General features: G+C 36.8%; 1 protein-coding gene across 16 annotated transcripts in view; it reads right to left on the bottom strand.

The window, feature by feature from the left end:
- Positions 1 to 13379, bottom strand: part of SOX6 (SRY-box transcription factor 6) — a 652380-nt gene that overhangs the window by 44997 nt on the left and 594004 nt on the right. For all 16 annotated transcript variants that reach the window (XM_037839347.1, XM_037839348.1, XM_037839337.1 and 13 more), the window contains one exon: positions 2464 to 2572. In XM_037839347.1, the coding sequence (XP_037695275.1) occupies positions 2464 to 2572 (109 nt within the window). The remainder of the gene's footprint in view (positions 1 to 2463; positions 2573 to 13379) is intronic.

Raw genomic sequence — 13379 nt, 5'->3', positions numbered from 1 at the left:
ACTCAAGCAGACTTTGCAATCAGCTCTCACTTGAACAGATGCCAGGAAATAATCCTCAAGTCAGCAGAAGGCTGCTCTCCATCCCAGCAGTCCTCGCAAAGGCATTGCCCTTCTGTCCGTATTAGAGCAGGTAACCTGATTCCATTCATGAACTCACAGTCCCCCAAAAGCCCACAAGGTCTCAATGGCAACTCTGAGCAAGCTTCTGAAGAAGGTTTTCACACACGCCTTAAGCTCCTGGGCCACTCCAGCCCTTCTACAATTACACTCATCAGGCGTTGCTGCTCTGTGTGACAGAGTAACAAGAGAGCTGGTTTGTGGCATGATCAGCTATATTTAGGGGAGAGGAAACAGGCCATACTGAGGAAGGCCACAAGGCGTCTGGTCAGAAAAATGAAGGCACTATACAGTTATCTGCATATACATGGGGGTGCAGTTTAGCACAGTATTTAAGAGCTTAGGATCCGGAGCCAGGCTGCCTGGGATCAAATCTCAGCTCTATCCTTGCTAGCTATGAGTCCTATGGCAAGTCTGTTAGTTGCTCTCAGCCTCAATTTTTTCCACTGTAGAATGCAAAACATAACAGTAACTTTTTTATAGAGTTGTATAAGGTTTAAATTAGAAAATGTATGAAAAAAACAGCACATTCTCTGACTCAAATGTTTACTTAAAAAACGTTTTGAATTTGTAGTCATTCACTACAGACTGGGTAATGAATGGAATTTCCAAAGATATTTCTATGTGATAAGTTTCTCAACAATTAAGGTTTACCTTTTCTCTTTTCATAATAGTTACTAACTCTGACCATGATTTTTAGCCTACTAAGCACATGATGTCAACTAGACTATCTCATTATTATTGATAGGAAATTATTTTTATGCCCATTGTAGAGCTGAGAACAAAAATGAAGAAAGGTCAATGATGGATGAAGAAAAGTCTGTTACAGCAATGGTAAGGTACTACAATTCTGCAGCTCCTAGTCTATGGGTAACGAACAGACTAAATACTCCAAAATGATGAAAAATATCTATTTTGATAAGTGAGATCAAAGACAAGCTACTCTACAGAACAATCTTCCTAACAAACTGGGATAGGCACCTGAAACACCTTCACACAGACTTTTATGCCAGCCACAGTCTCTGTGCTGCAGGCAGATGGTTAATTGGGCAGGCCTCATCATTTGGCCTCTGGCTCCCTAGGACAAGTCTGCAGCAGTGGAAAAACCTGTTCCTTCAAGTGCACTCTCAGAAGACGTTTTTCCGTGGTTTTGAGTCTTCTTCATCCCTCTCATCCTCCTTTTCCTCCTCCTCCTCCTTGTCTCTTCTCTCCCTATCAATCTCTCTCTTTCTCATACATGCACAGACTGATCAGAAATTATGTTAACACCTTGTCCCCAGGACTACCATCAAACATTAGTTGGTCCTACTGGTATGAAAAAGTCTGTCTCCTGGAAACTCTCTGAAGTGCTTCCTCATGCCTATACTACCCATCTCTTAGTCTCCTGCCAGGGATTTCTGAACTGCTGGGATGGCCCCAAGCTATCACTAGCAGCCATGCCCAGTTCAGATGCTGATTTGAAATGTCTTCATGTATTTTCAAGGGATTAGAATCCTGGAAGAAATCCTGCCGAAGGAAGGACTTCGGCTTGGGACCTGAGATGGGTTAAAGTATTGTATTACTCTAAAGAGAACAAATTAATCTTCCCTGTCTGGTAGGAGGGATTTTGCCAAAGGAACAGCTAACGGGAAAACCAGTTCCTACTCTGTGATGGTGACACTGTAAATAACCAGGCAACGTTACTACCAAAGTGCTGACCAACTCATAAATTGTACCCAACCTCTGGGGAGCAATTTCTGCTGATCTGCTGCTTGTGCATTAAAACAAACAAACAAAAAGGAAGAGGAGCAGACAGGCATAGATAGTGCTGTGGGTAAACATACTAAGAATGAAGCTAGTGTTTCCACTCAGACTTTCAAAAGACTTTATAATAATAGTTAGTACACAGACAAAGGCTGGGGTAGCCTTCCTCAGGAAATTAATGTTATGTCAAATCTGCTGCAAACTATCATTTAGTCCCCCAGATGGTCTGATTGCACCTGAGTATCAACTGATTTGGAGTTAAAAAAAAAAAAATCCTCCTCTGCGTGTTTTTAAATAAGAATGCAACGAGACAGAAGAAACACAGACTTCTGTTGTTTATTGAAATATAGGGGGTACTTTGATTTTAAAACTTTAAAATGGCATCTTGAAGAATTTGGATTGCCATATGCTTAGTAATACAGGATCTAACTGCTTCTCAAAGTCCTCACCTATAAAAATAATGAAGATTAGCAACTCCTCTGCTTTGCCTAGAAACTCTAGTTGGTGACTCCTAAGAAAGACCATAAGGATCCTATATCTAACTCAGACACATCTTTAGAAACACATGGAGCAGCAGAAAATTGCTACGGAAAAGCCACTCACCCTCTGCATCTTCTGGCCGAGTAAGGTCGATGACACCTGGGCCCAGCTTTCCATCTTCACTTGACTTTCCTGTCAACTGGGGCCCCAAATTCTCAAAGCGTGTTCTTTCCTAGAGGAAAGAATAATCAGAAGGCTTATTCTAGCTTCCAGAGCAACCACTTTTTCCTTCTAGTTTCTATCTCGCTCGATGGGTAAAACTTGGATTTCTATGTTTCATTTCTGACTAACTTGGGCTTTGAAAATCTTTCAGGAAGAGTCTATTAAAGCCTGATTGTGGCATTGACAGTGCTGGCAGCATCTAAACCACAGTACCTGTAAGGAAAGGAAACCTGTGACAGGAAACCTGCCAGAGCTATACTGCACATATTTTTTCCTGATGGATTTTCTCCAGTAATGGAAAAGGAATGCAATTGAGAGGATTGAGCCAGAGATGCAAAACTTGAAAGGCTGTTCCTAATAAAATAAACTGCTAAATTTAATGGGAGAGGAATTTTCCCACTTAGAGATCAAAGTTTGCATTGGTATTCCTAGGAAAATACAAATCAGAATTTTATGCAAGAGGATTTCAAGGACAAATATTTCAAGGCAGGCAGCTAGATGGTTGCACTGATACTATTATTTTGCCTAGGACTTTCAACTGTGACTTCCTGAGAACTGAAAAGCAGGACAGCATTCCTAGGCAGCCATCAAGTCAGGAAAGTTAGATACTCCTGCCATTATAGGAGGAAAATTCGAAGACATTTTACTTGTTAACCAGTTCTTTTAGAAACAAGAGTCTGAAGCATCACAATGAATGCCCCCCCAACAGCCCACTAGATCCGTGGCAGGGGGCTCATGACCGTCATTAAGGTGGCGTTCTTGTATGCAGAAACATAGCACACATCCCTCCTCTCCTCCTTGCTACTCTCCAGACTCAAATTTGACTTTGTGTCAGGTTTATGAATGAATGAAACCTTGTTGTTCATTACTATGAAACAATATTAAATGTCATGTCAGCTTGAATTTACAGACATGAAATAGCAGCTTCCAGCACTGGGAATGGTTTCTGCATGTTATACTTAATGCATTATGCAGCAGTAGAGTGCTGATTGCTGTTCAGTCTATTGTTCAATGACCTAGTTCTGTACTGAGCATGTTCAGCATTAGATGGAAGCACTCTGAGTGTTCTTTTCTGTAAGATGTTTAGAAACTTGGAAATATTTTTAAAGAGCAAACATACAATTACTTGATAGAGGCTGTGCTTCATTTATACAGTCTCACTACATTTGTGCTTTCTAATATGATTATTTTTGAATATCATTATACTTCTATAATTAATTTCCATCAAATTGTGCAGGAAGTCTTCCAGTTCCCCTTTATAATAGAATATGTTGGAATCTGTGCTAGAAGAAAACACAGTATAAACCTTGCTTTAATCTAGCTCCATTTCTATGAAAGATTTGCAACAAAATTATAATAATGAATTTCCCCAAGTGGGTAAAACTAACCAGTTACAATAGTGTTGCGGGGGGAGAACCTCTGAAATATGACACTTGTAGAAAATGGAATGAAAATAAAAACCAAATTGGGTCTTGTTCCCCAATATCTTATGTGAAAACACTGCTGCACAAGAACAAATTAACCCAGATGCAGGACACAACGAAAAGCAACCACAAGCCATGTGGGAGTTTCTGTCTGGGAGGAGGACAGCTGCTTTTAATCAGCCAACTTCTATTTTCAAGTAGCACTTTTGGCTGTCATGATGTAAAGAAAAAAGAATTAAAGTGAAGATGAGTAGTAGCAGGGAAAGCAAAATATTCAACCTTTGTTTTATCACATTGTTTCACATTTTAAATATTTGCATGTGAATGCTTTCCCCATGTTAAACGCAAAAGGAGTTTTGATGTGACACCTGCAATCTTCTTGGAAGAACAACCTTTAACTGTATTTTCATGGGGGGAAAACAGCTTTCTCTGAAAATCAACAGACCATGCTACCTATCAAAATGCATATTTCAAGTAGGTTTCTAGTCATTCATTCTCTTTGATTTTACTGGAAAATATTCTCAGTAAAAAAAAAAAAATTAAAAAAAGAAAGAAAATAAAGTTCCTGAAAGAATATCAATATTTTGACAAGGAAGGAGAAGAGGGAAAATTACATGCCATGGTTTGTAAAATCCTAAGACAACAAAGCTTACATGATGATAATATCTTTTCTTTTATAAAAAAATGAAGTACACTCACAATTCAGTAGTATCAGCTTGTTTTTAATCATAACAAAAAACATCCAGAGCATTCAACAACACATTCACAGTGTCTTTGAAGTCATACATTTTCTCTGACTTCATTGAAAAAGATTCTTCTGCAGAGATACTTTCCCTATAAAATATCAATATTTTGACAGAATAGAAGTCAAGGAAGAATATCCCATGAAACACTTGTTAAATAGGCAGAAAATAAATCAATGATAAAAATTGTTTTGGGCAGAGGACTGCATTTTAAATTTGGTAATATTAAGCACTTCTGTTTGAGATGAAAAAGGACCCAACAAAGCTATGCCTTTTCATAGAAATTTCCACCTAGGCTCCCAGAAGGTTTCCTTCTTTTCATCAAAGAATATCTCAGAATATTTATTTGCCAGCTACATAATCATAAGATAAGAGGACCTGATGTCTTCAAGTTAGATTTCACCAGTGAGGCTGAACATGAGCCTAGTAAATCCAAGATGTAGATGTGGGCAGAGAGAGAAGGGCAAAGGTACTTTAGTTAAGAGGCTTCAACTTCTGGCCATAAGTGCCAACAGGGATGCCCCTATATGGAAGAAATGTAAACTGTGGGTGGCAAGCTCTTAACTCCAAATTCTCCACACATTTGAACTAGTTCCATAATGAGCATAGCTCCCAAGTAAGATATTTTGAAGATATAAGCAAAATACCTTAATATTAATTTAATCCCAACCCCCCAAGAAAATTCCCAAATCTTCATGTTGGCAGTGAAATGCACATTTTACACACAGCAATGTGACCAGACACTTACTTATGCATTGTCAGCCACAAACATAGAGGCAATATAAAAGTTATTGAAAAAAATTAGTCAGCTCTACTGTGTTGTAAGACTGTTGGCTAGCTAAGTGCTTTGAAATTATGATGTATGAGGTAGATGTTGCATATTAAATAAAGATATTTAAATGATAAAGCCCCCTTTAGTGAGAGCTGATGAATGTTAAATGTTACAGGCCACAAGACGGTAGCATCCATCATCTTCACATATTATCAGTGTCAATGACGGGGCAGCCTCAGTGATGACAGATAGACTGCTACATTATTATCCCTTATTTCCAGAGTCACTGAACAAACCATTCAAAACCCTGGACATTATTTTTAACTTTGCATTAAATTAGCAACTTTCCCCTTCCTACCATGGCAAGAATGATCAATTTTATCTTTGCATCGGTGGAGAGAGAATAGATTTGGGGTAACTGAAAGAACAGAAGCTTGTTTTCATCTACGAAGAAAAATCAACTTCCTCTTACTGGCAACAAATATAAAATTGTGATCTTGGGAAAGAAGAGCAATGAACAGTAAGCACACAATAATGGCTTTTCTTTGCACTTAGATAAAAGCTGAATTTTTGATGTGCACAGTATATTTTAATAAAATTTTATATACTATGTTTTATACACTTATTGGCTATTCCATAATAATGTGTGTGCTAACAGTAAAATTGCTCTTAAATTTATGTGTGTTATTTATACGTTCCCACGTAACAATGCTTTTTGTTGTAAAAAATATTCTGTTTATTAATGTAACTTTACAACCACTGCATCCAAGATCCGTGGTAAATTAATGACATTTTTATTATTTTATAGTGTCATTAAATTTTTACTGATCACTCCATCAAACAGAGGCAGTAAAGGCCATAATGTAAACTGGGACACTTAGATCAGGCAGCAGGAAGACATTCCATATAGTCTGAAGAAAACTGCTAGCTATAAATGATATTTATACCATCTCTAAGCATGTGAGAATACTTGGATAAGTTTGGCAAAACTGTTTCAGTAGTAGAGTGGATTGTGTACTTAAATAACAGTTTGCTTGCCAGTGAGACAAGTCTTCTCCAAATCATATGCGAGATGACTGATTACAGCCGTCTCCTGAAAAACAACACATGAAGTATAATGAGGCACTGGTCATCCTCCCTTCTGGATTGCCAGGTCTAACCAACCTATACATGCCTCAAATTATTTCAACATGGTCCTCTATTCTACAAACTGAATTGGAAAATGTCACATGCTGAGAGGCTTTTTTTTTGTCCTTGTTTTCATTTATATAAACATGACTGAACAATGATGAGATATATTTTATTCCAGTGGTCTAAATGAGAGATATTTTATCAACCTTTATATAAAAACCCATCTCTAACGAATGTCCGAATATGGATCATTTGTGGCGGCCACAGAACATATGCATAAGGGGTCATTACCTATATCATGGTTAAAATGGGTAAAAAAAAATTATCTCATATTATCTTCATATGTAAAATACATAATTAGGATACTCTACACTGACACTATTAAATAAACCTAGATGTTTAATAAATTAAATGGTTATTAAATACATGTAATTGTCAAATATTCTATTTATATATACACAGTAGATGACAATTAGAAAATTCTATGCTCATATCACAAATTTAGAACACCTATCTTCTACACAGGGATTGTGACATGATTCTCTTTTAAGTAAATGAGAATTTTGTTGTTATATCTTAAAATAAAAATTTAAATAATAAAGGCTTAAAATTGTTCAAATGTGTAATAATAAGAAATTTTGCAGGAAAGATTTGTTAGTGCTACAGCCCCACCAGTCATGTCAGTGTACCCCTGAAATGCAGTATTTTAAAAGAAATAACAAATGTATCTATTATAAATTGAAATTCTCTAAGCCCACCACAATATTCTGAGATACTATCTATCCTCAAAGTTTCAGCTATGTCTAAGTTGTTGGTTACCACCCAAAAGAAATATTGTCATTTCATCCCAACTCCAAGCTTCAATTTTTCCAAACATTTGATTACCACTTGTATATTTTCAGACATCTCCAACTTAAGAAGTCTTCCCTAAACTGAAAGTAAATTCTTCCCTACAAAAATAGCTTTGCCTTTCCCCAACTTCCTTTCCCTTCTTCTGTCTACAGCAATACCAACTGGTCAGTGCTATTTGCCTACTGCTTTCCTTAATCCACTATGTCCAGTCAATCATCCAGTCTTGCTGATTCTTCTTTCATATAGTCTCTCGTAAGCTCCCTTTCCTCCATGTCCTCTCACTTGCTGTCACTCACTACTCTAGCACATGCTTTCAGTCCCGCATGCCTAGATCACTGCTGCCCCTCTTTCTGGTCTGCCTGATCCTTTGCACTGACCCCCCCACCCCCACCCCAGTCCACTCACGCTCCTCACAGAGCTCCACTTTATGTTTCTGATTCAAACCCTTCCATTTTCATCTAAACTCCTCTACCTGGGTGTCAAAGGTCCTTCATACACTGCTCCTCACATGTCTTAACTTGATTTCCCACAACTCCAACTTTCCCATCATATATCCTTAGCATGGTGTGGACAGTGACTCACCTTCTCACAACTATACTCCAATTATGCCCACCACCTCTTCCTCATGGATGCTAGGACATTCCTCCTTGTCCCTTCTTCTGTGACAACTGCTACTCATATTGAAAAGCCTGAGTTTTCCACAGACTCTATGACCCCTCTGAACTACCTCCTTTCCGATATACAAAAATTTGCATTCTATCCACATAAGTAAAGAATTGGGCTTTGGTTCATTTTTAGGGCTAAGCCTCCCCCAATAAAACAAGATTTTTCAAGCTATAGATTGTATCTTACATCTTTTCTATGTATCTGTTTTAGTTCACTATACCTGCCAAGATGCAATATACCAGAACCAGGTTGGCTTTTACAATGGGGATTTATTAACTTACAAGCTTACAGTTCTGAGGCCATGAAAATGTTCAAATCAAGGCATCAGCAGGCGATGTTTTCTCCCCAAAGACCGGCTACCAGTGATCTCGTACTACTCTGTCACACGGAAAGGCATATGGCACGTCTGCTGGTCTCTCCCTTCTCTCCCACGTTTCTTTGCTTTCAGCTCTGGCTGCTCCATCTATGGCTTTCTTTCTCAGCTTCTGTGGCTTTTTTCTTTGTGCCTTTCTCTGAATTTCATCCTCTTATAAAGGACTCCAGCAAGCAGATTAAGACCCACCTGGGGCACGCTGCAACTGAAATAACCTAATTAAAAGGTCCCACCCACAATAGGTTTATACCCACAGGAATGGATTAACTTTAAGACCATGATCTTCTGGGGTCCATAAGGCCTCCAGATCATTACAGTATCTTACACAACATTTAGTATTAGTACCCATAAATACTAACAGGTTGATACAGGCTGCTTAATAGATTTACCCACTTATATAAAAAAAACCTTGTACAAATGAGTGTCCAAAAGAAGCAAGAATTACAAATTTTCTAATGTTGCAAGCTTGTGAAAGAGATGTTTAAACTCAACAATCCACACAGAATTGGTGATTTATCTTTGGGCAATAATAATCAGAAGAAGGAAATCCAGAACAACATCTTAGCTATTTTGTATAAAAAGGAAATGAAGAATTTTAGAAAAACACAAAAGAACACAATTTGATTACAAACAAAAGATTATATGAAAAAGAGGTTTTTGAGTCTAACTTGGAATTTCTGCAGCTTAGTACTTGTATCTTTGCAAAGTCTTGGCAAAACATTAGCAAAAGAGTATACTAACCGCCACAAATAGTTGGCTTAAAAAAGTGGTATAAATTTCAAAATAAAATAGTAAAAAAAAAAAAAAAAGGAGTACAATGCTAAGTAGAATGTTGAGAGAGGTGAAGACTTGCTCTATCTCTTTGCTCTGGAGAAATCTCACTGTGATGTGATTCTTAATAAATACTACTTAACCACACCTGGGTTCCCTTTTTCACTTAACAAGCTCTATTGCTCCTGTAGCAGACATTTAGTAATTTAATGAACGATAAAAATGTAGGCTTTACATTTGAAAGTAACCACATAGACTTTTCAAAAGGTGACTCTTTTTTGGAAGGAGTTATTTTGGAGGCACTGGAATTTACTTTCATAGTGACATTTTAATGGTTTCAGACGCAGTAATAGGATAATAAAGGCTATGGCTGGGAGAAATGAGGTTCATTGTTAAATAACATTTTGTCAGCTAAAACTATTAATTTGTCTAGCTTTTAATTCATTCTTAAAAACAAAATTATACAAGACTCATGAACTAGTTAAGACCTGAATTTTCCAATTGTTTTTGCCCCACATCACAAATATATCTAATGGAAAGGTAGTAGGGAAGAATGTCACTTACTTATCATATACTATGTGCAAAGCTCTTTCCAATGAGCATTTCTTTCAATCCTCATATGGGTCCTACAAGGAAAATACTACCATTGCGATCAATTTTACAAGAGAAGAAGGTGAAGCTCAGAATTTTTTTACTTTATTAAAGTCTCTTACCAAAATTTAGATAGGCATTTGTGCTGGGTGAGTTTAGAATCATAGCTCTGCAACTTAATTACCACATGGTTTCTCTGAACCTGTTTCTTCATTTGTTAAATGGAATTGAAAATGCTCATGCTGCAGGGCTGTGATAATTACATGAACGATTACATGTGCAAGTGATTTGGGAACAATAAAGCACCTCATAAAGGTATCCACCCCTGTTAAAGATATTATTTAGTGTTTGCTAAATGTTTCCAAGCTAAACACTAATGAAGATAGTGTCCTGATCCATTTTCCTATAGCAAGAATGGACCTATATAACCAGAGATGCTTTCCTTTTCATATTGACTGTTAAGCATCTCAGAACTAAATTTAAATCTCATTCTAGTAACCATGCAGTTCCTGGATCTTGTTATTCTCTATGTATAATATAACCCTTCAATTATTTCCCATCACCTGAATTATAAGAACCAAACTTCTCTGTATAGCTTGTTGACCTTTGATGATCTGGCCCCTGCTGTCCTCATCAATACTATGTCCTACAGATTCTGGTTTATATTCTATATTCCAGTAAGGTTGAACTTCGTGGAGTTTCTGAACAAGCTATGATATATTACACGCCCGTGTATTTGCATATACCATTCCCTTTTGTCTAGAATGCCCTTCACTTCTTGGTGACATCAGAATTAATCCTTTATAGACCTAAATAAAACATTTCTTCCAGACCAAATCCTTTTTTGACTGTCTTCTAGCAGCCACAGCCAGATTTATCACCCTCTCTTTTGTCCCATCACCACACCATGCTTATAGCAAATTGTATCAGAATTATTAGTTTATATGTCTGTTTACACAGCTCCCCAACTTGATCCTTAAGTGTAAGATCTATGGCTTACTATTTTTTTATCATCAATGCCTTTCATGCTATCGGCACATATTAGGCACTCTGGTTGCAAAATCAACAAATTGAATAATTTCCGGCTAAAATTATTTTCCTCTTTTCTTGCATTTTAATTATACTTTAAATAAAATTACATTAATTTTCAGAGAGTTTCTAAAAGCAGTGAGACAGATTATTAAATAGATAAGATAAAAAAAAAAAAGATATGTAAGTCCATGAAACAATAGAGAGACCTTCAGTCAGGGTCAGCCTAGTATACAGATAAAGGAAATCTGCCTAGTATGATATGAAGAATCCTCTCCAAAACATCAACCATCTCCCCCAATCCAAAATTTTCTCCTTACACATCTTATGCATTGCTTAGCAAACCACCATTAGCAATTCATTCCTTGATTTAGTTAAAAATGTTAATCACCTTTGAAAGGATAATAGAATAAACTGTTAAGTGGAATCATATTAATCAGCTTAAATTCCTCCAGAGAAACAAGAACATCTCTAGGGAAAATAATCCAGGTGAAATCATATGAACAGAGACATAAAGCACTTGGTCAAGAGGGTTTTGTAGGTACTACAATCATAATGAAAATAATTCCACAGGAGTTTGGGAATACCCAAGCTAAGCAAGGGTGGCAGTTTTTGCCTCTTATGTCATAAAACCAGGCTTTGTGGATGGCCAAAATATATCATATAATAAAGCAGCAAATTTTAGATATGAAGTCCCATTAGATTCAAAAGCAATTCCTTGGAAGCTTTTGCCATTAGGACCTAGTGGTGATTTTATCTGTTGTCAGCCATATATAAAGTCCTCAAAAGAGAAGATCTCCTTTCAAGGGAAGGAAGACTTATAAGGGCTTCACAAAAGGTTTCAAAATACTAGAAGATTCATATTTGAGGCAAGACATAGAGTCCATAGACTGACACAAGCCATTCACATCACCTCTCGGGATGCTGATATATTCTACCAAACCAAAAGCTCCACGGGGGAGTGTGTGTGTTGAGGGAATGTCTCACTACCCTCTCTATCTCCGTCTCAGACTGCAAGCACAGAAGAGACATGCAGCACATGGCTGCTGAAACGAACTAAATGTCTACAGAGCTTCTTGTGAATATGTTTTAGGGAACTTTCAAAAACATTCTCAAATGATGTATAACAAGTTTCCCTCAGGATTTGAAGAGTATACCAAACTAAGCAAGTATTTTCTCGTGCGAACTGGCAAGGACAGCATCATGTACAGCTCCTATAGCACATACTTAGACTTTTGTCACTGACCATCAAATGTTAAATGATAAAGGAGCATAAACTCTCAAGATATGAGACCCTTTAAGACTTGGAAACCACTGAATTAAATTCGTTTCATCAGGATTATAGTGCTTACTGAACCCCTTTAACCAAATGCTTTCTGGTTCACTCATATGGTTTTAATATGGTTTTAACCAATTGCAAGGTTATTTATAAGTTTGCAACTCCCAAGTAGAGTTATAAAGTGTTCAGATTTAAGCATATCCAGTTGTGTGGCAGCCCAACTGTTACTTATATGTGGTTTCCAACTTTTTATTCGTGTACAGAGGCATGATGCAGATTTGTTCCTGAATATTCTCCGATTAACTATTTGTTTCAGTCACAAGTTCACAAAAAGTTCTATTGTAAAATTATACAAACTAGTAAAATTGAACATGATTTAAAAACCACAGAATTCTATCTCCACTTAAATCACCAATAAAACTGTACTATACTAACATTTATCATATGAAAAAAGAGTGTCAAAATCAATGACCAGCTAAACAAATGTCTTTGTCCAAAAAAGGCACCTTGGGAAATCTATTTGTTCAAAATGTACATATCTGATTTCAGATACCCATTTAAATTTACAATGTGTACTGTTAAATACTGCTTGTGGAAACACAGGTATTTATTCAAGTTGAAGTCATCAAAGCTATATAAATTAAGATGAACATTTCTCAAGACATATACCTTCTATTTCAATTTTAACTGGCAAACTGATAAATTTGAAGATTTTTTCTCAGGAACATAAAGTAAACACAAAAACGGAAAAATGTTAAGCTATTGCAACCATGTATTTCTTTTAATTTAATTTATTTATTTAATATATCACATTACCTAAGAGATTTTCTTATAATTTAAAGAAACGTGTGCTACAAAAATAACTTGCATCTATTAAAGAAGTATATATGGGGCATGAAAAAGCTTTTATGCTAGAAGGAACCATAAAGGCCTCCTCATTCACAGAGCACTGAGAGCAAAGAGGTGAGGATACCTAAGCACAGTGACACAGCCAGCTAGTAACAGATCCAGAACATGGTCTGAATCTCTGTACTTCTCTGTACTCGTGCTTCTCCCACTACACTACTCTGCATCACATCTGCTCTTTACAAACTCCATTAGTGCCTGGTTACTTCATCTGTAACATAAGGGCGTTGACTGAACTTATCTCCAAGGTTTCTTCCAGCTCTGAAATGTCATGATTCTA

This window comes from Choloepus didactylus, chromosome 6 (assembly GCF_015220235.1).
Source record: "Choloepus didactylus isolate mChoDid1 chromosome 6, mChoDid1.pri, whole genome shotgun sequence".
NCBI lineage: Eukaryota > Metazoa > Chordata > Mammalia > Pilosa > Megalonychidae > Choloepus > Choloepus didactylus.
The sequence above is the reverse complement of the archived record's forward strand: the minus strand, read 5'-3'. Positions and strand labels throughout refer to the sequence as shown.